Source organism: Fukomys damarensis, unplaced genomic scaffold (genome assembly GCF_012274545.1).
Source record: "Fukomys damarensis isolate Sample0158 unplaced genomic scaffold, DMR_v1.0_HiC HiC_scaffold_12, whole genome shotgun sequence".
Classification (NCBI taxonomy): domain Eukaryota; kingdom Metazoa; phylum Chordata; class Mammalia; order Rodentia; family Bathyergidae; genus Fukomys; species Fukomys damarensis.
This window is the reverse complement of record NW_022900924.1, coordinates 44,385,082-44,393,953: the sequence shown is the minus strand read 5'-3', so window position 1 is coordinate 44,393,953 and position 8,872 is coordinate 44,385,082. Positions and strand designations below refer to the sequence as shown.

Here is an 8,872-nt window from a genome sequence, read left to right as displayed (position 1 = left end):
CGTTTTCAAAAAAAAAAAAAAAAAAAAAGTACACAATAAAAGAAAAGCAGAAATGCTTTATCCTTATTTTATTGCAATTTCATTTGATTTTATCCGAGAAAATACAGGCATTACTTGGAGAAGAAAGAAAGTGTAGTTCCACTTAATGAATGATTTTCCCATTTAAAATACAATTTAAAGAGGTGGAATAATTCAAATCATAATTACATATGAGAAAGGAGCAACTCTCAATCCAGAGAAAGGGCAATAAATACCCTTCTATCTTTCACTTATATGCCCGCATAGGCAAAGTTCCTCATCAATGACAACCACCAAAAATTTGAAAAAAATCTCTGCATGGACAACTCAGTTAAGACTCTATCTCTAAAATAACAATAACAATAAATGACCTAGGGTGTAGCTCGGTGGTAGTGGTAAGATGCTTTCCTAGTACGCACAAAGCCCTGGATTCAAATCCCAGTAGAGGGGGGTTAAAAAAAAAAAACACTGAATAATTTAACCCCAATATATGCTTAGTCTTGGCTCGGCTAATATCCCAAATAGTTCTATTATTTTCAAATATTTATTTTAGCCCACAAAGTTAGTCATAGAGAATACCCCACATTTTCTCCCAAAATATCCTCTACTTTCTCTCGTTTTTTTTTTTTGTTTGTTTGTTTTTTTCAGATAGGGTCTCACTATGTAGTTGAAACTGACCTGGAACTCACTGTGTAGCCCAGGCTGGTCTCAAACTCACAGTGATCCTCCTGCCTCAGCCTCTGAGTGCTGGGATTACAGGCGGGCACCACCACACCCGGCTCTCCTCTACTTTCATCCTAACACAAACCGATGCAACAAAACTCAGTTACAAGCTCCACTAGAGGATGTCAGCAGGTTCCACTGTTTATTACCTTTTAGAAAGCAGTTTTTGTTAAGTTTTCTGTATCTTGAAATGGTATATAATTAAGGTTCCACTGTAGAGAAGACTGCTTTTTTAAAAAGGCATTTTATATAACTAGGTTTTACCCACATTTTAACAAATGGCTCTGAGATCATATTACATCTGATGACAAACAATGCTTCATAATTTTAGAATGTTTTAAAATTAAATGCCACCTGATAAATCTCCTGGAGAAGGAATGTGAAACTTAGAATAAATGACTCCTGTAAGATTAGAATTATATAACTGCTAGGAATTTAACAGCAAACAAAGTATGTGTTACCCTCAGTAAAATATAACAGTGCTCTAGTGAAGAAAGAAGCTTTACCATAAATATAAAAGTTATGGTTCAAGTACACGTAAGTCACTCCTACTGGGAAAAATTCCAGATATAGGTCAGCAAACAGATGGCATATCAGCTAAAAAGGGACTCAAAAGGAAGGAAACAAAGGATTCACAATTGCACTGTTACATGTATTAGTAGATAGTGTCCATAGGAATAAAACTAGAAAGGCTCTGGACACCTGGAGAAGGTATAATTGAAATATGGTGTGTGTGAATTTTTTAAAATGTGTTACAGCGAAAGACACATTGCCATTCACTCCGTTGAAATGCTCTCCCAGCTTCCACTACTCATCTTGTGGCACTTGTCACTCCGAAGCGGGCCTGGAAGTGCTCTTTTATGAGTTCTTTAGTTGCACTGCTGTAGCTGCCCCAATGTCCTGAGTCAGTTGCACGGAACAAGAGCCAGGGAATAAGATAAATGAAGACACACTATGTTTTTATAAGCCTGCCTTTCCCTTCTTCGTTAGCACTCAGTAGCAGCATTCACCATATTTTTTAACTACACCTAGGAAAAACACTCATGGAAGAGAACTTCCGGAACTGCTTCAGAAAGTGGCCAGAATCATGTGAGAAGTACACACTTTCAAGGCAAGAGGGAATAATTTAAGAGGATTGATAACAATGTATATTTCATTGTGATAATTTTACTTAAATATTCATAGTATTTTTCAATCACCACACACATAGACACACAAGTTCACCAACAGATAAGCTTCAGATCCCCCGCAGACAGGCTGGCAAACAGTGATTTCCCCATTAGTATACAAATTATCTTTTTTCCCCCATGCTAGAGACTGAATTCAGTGCCTTGTGTATACAAAGGAAGCACTCTTACCTCAGAGTTATATCGCCAGCCCCAAGTTATCTTTTCAATAACATTAATTTTACAGTCAACAGTGATCGCTGAATTTTCTCAAGCACAAGCAATGGTAAAAGAAAAAGTAAAACAGTAAAATGCCTTAATTGTCTGTTGTGTTGGTAGATTTAACAAATCTTTGTTGATTTGATAACTGTTAGAAAACATTTAAGAGCTTTCATAAATTTGTAACCTTAGTTTCATTAACTCCTTTCTACCAAGCACTCTTCAGATAAAAAGAGCTAAGCATAGCCGGGCATGGTGGCGCACCCCTGTAATCCCAGCACTCAGGAGGCCGAGGCAGGAGGATCACTGAGACCAGCCTGGGCTACAGTGACTTCCAGGTCAGTCTGAACTATATAGTGAGATCTGTCTCAAAAAACACCAAAAAAAAGAGCTAAGCATAACAAAGTACCTACAGCCATGGAACTAGACAAGAACAGACAATAAAGTAAATGCAAAATATGTGAGAACACGCTATATATGTAGTCTCTGTGTTTGTAAAGTTGGGGTAGAGGGAAAGAAGGGACCATACAGTGGTTGGGGAAGGCCTCTCTGAGACAGAGTAACCCAAACAAAATGAGGAAAAGGAATACTGTGAGGAAAAACTAACCACACACAGATGTGGAGGAAGGATACTGCACACACGACAGAGAGCAAACGCAAAGGTCCTGAGATAAGAATAACTTTGGTATGTCCAAAGACCAGCAAAATCCAAGTGGCCACAGCCAGAAAAAGGTAGAGAAAAAAATCAGGGAGCTACAAACAGGAACCTAATCACACTGGGTGTGGTGGGCCCTGGGTAGGATGTAATTCTGAGTGTCATGGGGAGCCACTGCAGCAGGGGAGCACTGTGAATTCACTTATACTTTAAAAATTCAGTCTACCTGCTATGCCCAGAACTCACTGCAAAAGGGCAAGAAAGGAAGCGGAGACACAGCCGGGAGGCTATGGTAGAGCCTAAACAAGAGCTGGCAGTGCTTTAGCCTTAGAAGTGGCAGAGAAACTATTGACAGTTTGGTTTGGGGAATTCAGTCACAGAAACGTAAAGGATAAAAATTAAGTTGATACTAATTTCCTGCTAATCTTTTTTTTTTTCCAGAATACATCCATTATGGTTAGTACGGTGGCTGTCTACCTGCTGGCTCTCATCTCTACACTCCCTTCCGTAGTCTCCTCTTCCACACTAGCAGGGGCTAAAAACATCTACAGCATATTCCCAGCCCCCCTTCTCAGTGCTTTAAAGAATATAGGAGAGACAGGAATATTTCAAGGGTAATACATTATGAGGAAAACATTTACTGTATTATGTTAATTTACAATCAGTAACTATACCAAAAAGTCATTCTGAGTATATTACATATTAAGATGTTTAAATATAAAGGATCATTTAATTTCAAAAGAAATCAAATGTAATAAATTTCAAAAGAAATCGAATGCTTCTAAATTCAGTACAAGATAAAAAGAAAACTAGAAAGTGGTCAAACTGGTGTAAAACATTAAAGCTGAAACTATACAATTTTTTTTTTTTTTTTTTTTTTTTGGTACCAGGGATCAAACTCAGGTCCTTGCTCTTGCAAGGCAGGTGCTGGAACCACTGAGCTAACTCCCTGGGCCCAAAACTATACAATTCTTAAAAGATGAGAATAAATCTTCATGACCTTGGATTTAGAAATGGATTCTCTTAGATATGACAATAAAAGTACAACAACCCAAGAAAAAAATGGAAAAACAGGACTTTATAGAGTTCATAAAAATTTAAAACTTTTGTGTATCAAAAGACACAATCAGGGGCTGGGGATTTGGCTCAGTAGTTCCACCGCCTGCCTCGCCTGCCTTGCAAGCTTAAGGTCCAGGTTTGATCCCCGGTACCAAAAAACAAAAAACAAACAAACAAAAAAGACATAATCGGGAAAATGAAAAAGAAGGGGTGATTATATGATAGCTCATGTGTTTAGCAATCCTAAGAAGGGGAGAAAAACCTAGAAAACTACAGAATGAAAGAAAATACTTGAATAGTGTACAATGATAAAAGTTTAATAGTCAGAAGTTATAAGAACTCTACAAATACAACTCAACAACAATAAAAATTTTAAAAGAAAAAATTCCAATAGACTACAATAGTAACAATGGCAGAAGATACATAAATGGTCAATAAGCACATGAAAATGTTCAAACCACATTAGTCATTAGGGAAATGCCAATTAAAATCACAATAAGGTATCTCCTCTCTCCCAGTAACATGGCTATAATTTTTTAAAGAACAAAAATACTTTTGACAGCTTTTCAGAAAGGTAAAGGTAGAACTGCTACATTACACAGCAATTCCACATAAGTAGATACACTCAAGAGTACTGAAAACAGACACTTGAGCAGATACCTGTACCTGTCATTTCTTGTACAGCTAAAATGTAAACTAAAATTAAAATAAATATTGTCATATAACTTAATCCTTAGTATATTGAGCAACCAAAAAATTAAGATCAAATTAACTAAGACTGAAAAATTAGAATTTTATAAAGAATAAATGTAATTACTAATATTCATGAAAAGAGAGCTAATTATTTACTGCTTCAAAATTAATTATAAGATAGCCATATTAGTTGAGCTTTTTAAAAAATATTAAAAGTATATAGCTTATAATCTACTGTTTTTGGTAAACTTTTAGAAATTATTATGTGTGTATTTAGAATTCATGATATAACAGATATCCCTCAATCTTGAAAGATATATGCCCTCAAATCTTAAATATACATATAAGTTGATGTCGGCAACTGATTTGGTAAAAAGGCTATATTTGGAGGTACATTATAAGAAACATCTAAGGGCCAGGGATTTAGCTCAGCAGTTCGGTGGCCTGCCTTGCAAGCACAAGGACCCGAGTTCAATCCCCAGTACCAAAAAAAAAAAAGAAACATCTAAATTTAAAATGACTTTTACTTCTTTATTCTTAAATGTTTCAAAATCGGCAGAGCCATAGTTTACACAAGCTTAGTTGGTATCTATGTTGCAGATATTAAATTCACTATATTAGACTGAAAAATAAAACACACACACAGGGTACACTTAGATCCACTTAACCAAAAGGCTATTGACCAGTCATTAAATTCAATGAATCATTCCATAAAATACTGCCACTCAAGAGAGGTACTAAAATACTAACATGATCATAGTATAACACCTACTTACTAACACTTACTGTGTGAAAATTTATCATTTCTTGGAGGCTGTCAGAAAACTTGGTCAAACTTGTCTATGAGAAAGAAACCAAAAGAAAATCAAGTCATTTAAGTGCCAATGAAACAGTTCACAAAATGTAACTTTAGCATTTTTGACAGAAAGAGCAAAGTTACTCTGTAAATAGTAACATTTACTACCCAGGACAAGCCCACTAGCTCAAGGCATGCTCAGCAGTCCAGGGACCTTGCTCTCCCCACACAGGCCCTCAGGCAGGCACAGAGATTTAGTGAACTGGCCAAAACACTGCGAGGCAGGGTTAGGAGATGAGAGTACATGTGCACAATGCAAATCAACTGTCAATGCCACTATCCTTGAAATCACGATTATGTAACACATCAAAGACCAGTTTTTCTCCTTTAAGTATGCCTATAACTATTAACAAGATAAATGGATACATAATTATTTAATGTCTTTTGCATTTATCATTTTAACTGTAATTTTAATAATACTAACCTCAACTACAGCATCATTACTAGAATACTGTGCTAGGTCTCGAATTCCATTCATAAACTGTTTATTTGCAACACAAAAGGCTTTTCCAGTATCGATCATCACAATACAAAGCTTCACAAGCTGAAAAAGAAAAGAAATTACATCAGATTGAAAATAATTTTATAGATTAGTTGAACAAATTTTGTCAGTAAACACACAATTTAGCCCAGTTAAGATAAATTATGCTTCATCAATAAATCCAAGAGACTAGCTGAATGAAAATTGTTCCTTTAGCCTATAAAGTAAATTAATTCATAGAAGAGTTGTACAAAAAAATAACCTTTTAAGACTCAGAGGCTGTCCGATAAAACAACAAAAAGTCATTCTATTCAGTTAAATTCAGTCCCATAAATTAGATCTGTGAAGATTTATTAAGAACCTCCTAGAAGAAAGAAAAGGATAAGCAAGCATTATGATAAAAAGGTTTTGTTTGAACTGTGGTATATTTGAGGAAAGATGAGTAAACTGGTATAATAGGTTAACATGCTGATCATTTTGGTATTGTTCTATCAAAGCAGATATCTTAATTAATTAAACACTATTTAACAATATTTATCATTGGGGCAGGGATTTAGCTCAGTAGTGCCACTGCCTGTCTCACAAACACAAGGTCCTGAGTTCGATTCCCAGTATCAAAATAAATAAATAAATATTTTTCCAATCCCAGCTATTCTAGGCACTACACTAAGCATCAGAACTAAATACCCTTCCATCTTTCTTTTTATCTCCCCTGACTTTTGTCCCTTCTTTCTCACTCCCTTTATTCCCTTTCTTTTCATTCTTCTTTCTTTTATTCTTGGGTGAATGTTAAATATTAAAAGCAAAAGTAGAGCTGCTCTGGATGATGAAGGGAAAGGTATTGAAGAGGGGGAAAAGGAAGGATACCAAGAAAATAAAGTGTCAAGAAAAACCTAAACTCCTAAAGGATCTCAAAAGTATTTAAAACTTTTGTTCTAGGGAGCAGAGGAACAGAAGTTAAGAAAATACAACCCTGGGCCAGGGATTCAGCTCAGTGGTACAGCCACCTGTCTCGTAAGCACAAGGTCCCAAATTTGATCCTGGTATCAAAAAAAAAAAAAAATAACCTCTATTCTCACAGAGTGCTATGACCAAACCATGGACGAGCAAACAAAAGAAGAATACCTGACCCAGAGTGTGGAGATTAAGAAGGGTTCCTAGGAAAGACATCACAAGGTAATTCTTAGCTTGTAAGAGATTTGATAGATGACAGATTGCACAAGTACCAGGTGCAATCTTAATATATAGTCTACCTCTCCCCCAAGCACTTGATATCAAAGCCCCAAGTTCCCTATATGCAAGCAAGTGCTCTACCACAGAACTACACACCAGCCCAAGAGCTTCTAATATATTAATGTGCATCGACGTGCAGCATTACCAAAAATATTTGACCATGGAATTTTCTTTGGAGGAATCATTCCCAAAGGACCAATGTTCCACAAAACCCAGTATAAGAAATGCCAACAGAGATGTCTTTAAAATAGTTTGCTACTTACAAAACAAAATAAGATGTCTTACCAGAAAAACTGATTATCTAAACTTCACAGGAGTAACCAACATGCAAGAAAACAATTTTCTGAGAAAGGAATAAATGAGAGCATTAGCTTTATATGAGATTAAAATATATTACAGCAACTGAAAATTTGGTAGTGAATGTGAATAGACAAACTAGTCAATAGAACAGAATACAGAGTCAAGAAAGAGATGAAAATATTCAGTATTTGATTAAAGTAATATTTGAGCTAATGGTGGAGTGGAAATTCCCCAAAAATTGACATCTGAGACACAGGATAACCATCTGAAGGAGAAAGAAATAAGTTGGATTCCAAATCCGCAAATTAAATTCAGGTGAAATAAAGATTTAAACATTAAAAAATGAAGTAAAATAGGAAACATTTTAAAAAATAATCTCAAAGTGGAAAAGTCTTCTGAAATAGACATAACTTCAAAAGTCAAAGGAAAAAAATGATAAACTCAACTACTTAAAAATAAAATATTCCTTTAAGAAAAAAGTGAACTTAGTCAAGGGACAATATAGAAAAACATATAGCAGCAAATTATAAAGGACTAATTTCCCTACCATAAGAAAGGGCACATAAATCACTCTGAAAACCCAACCATTCACTAGAAAAAAATAGGTGACAGACTCACACAGGTGATTCCTAGAAAAGGATATACAAATGTATCTTAATCCCAAACTCACTCTTAGTAAAAGAAATGGCAGTTAGTAGTTTGGAACAGAACAGCTCAGATCAAAGTTTGGTAACATGCTGTTTTGAAGAGGGTAGGTATAGGGAAACGTACTCTAATACACTGTTGCTGGGAAAATAAATTGGTAACTTTCTGTGAAAGGCAATTTAGCAAAAGCTATCAAAATTTAAAACACACATATTCTCTAGGCCACCAATTTCACTTTCAAAAATGTATCATAGGCCCAGGGATTCAGCTCAGTGCCACCGTCTGCCTCCCAAGCACAAGATCCTGAGTTTAATCCCAAGTAGCAAAAAAAAAAAAAAAGTATCATACAGATACATTTGCACGTAAGCCATATGACACATCTGAAGCTACTCACTGCAGTCACAGTAAAATTCAGCTGCAATCTTTTATTTTTTTAGTGGGGCATAGATTTTGAGATACAGTCTCGCTAAGTAGTTCTGTCTGGCCTTGAACTCCCTATGTAATCCAGGCTGGCCTTGAACTTGCAATCTTTCTGCCTCAGCTTTCCAAGTGCAGAGATTATAGTATAAGTGTGTGCCACTATGCCTGGCTTTGATGGCAATCTTATGTGTCTACCAGTAAACAACTGAATAAATAAGTTATGATATAACTATCTAATGTTATAAAATTCAGCCATTAAAAAACTGAGATGGGGCACCAGGATTTTAGCTCAGTGGTTCCATCTCCTGCCTCGCAAGCACAAGGTCCCAAATTCGATCCTCGGTACCAAAACAAAAAGAGAGAGAGAGAGAGAGAGAGAGAGAGAGAGAGAGAGGTACGGAGTA

At 35.8% G+C, this 8,872-nt stretch overlaps 1 protein-coding gene across 1 annotated transcript in view; it reads right to left on the bottom strand.

The window, feature by feature from the left end:
* Nucleotides 1-8,872, bottom strand: part of Acap2 (ArfGAP with coiled-coil, ankyrin repeat and PH domains 2) — an 80,650-nt gene that overhangs the window by 61,346 nt on the left and 10,432 nt on the right. Inside the window, exons 2-3 of the mRNA XM_010624061.3 lie at nt 5,814-5,933; nt 5,320-5,373 (exon numbers count right to left, since the gene is read on the bottom strand). Of these exons, the coding sequence (XP_010622363.1) occupies nt 5,320-5,373; nt 5,814-5,912 (153 nt within the window). The 5' untranslated portion in view covers nt 5,913-5,933. The remainder of the gene's footprint in view (nt 1-5,319; nt 5,374-5,813; nt 5,934-8,872) is intronic.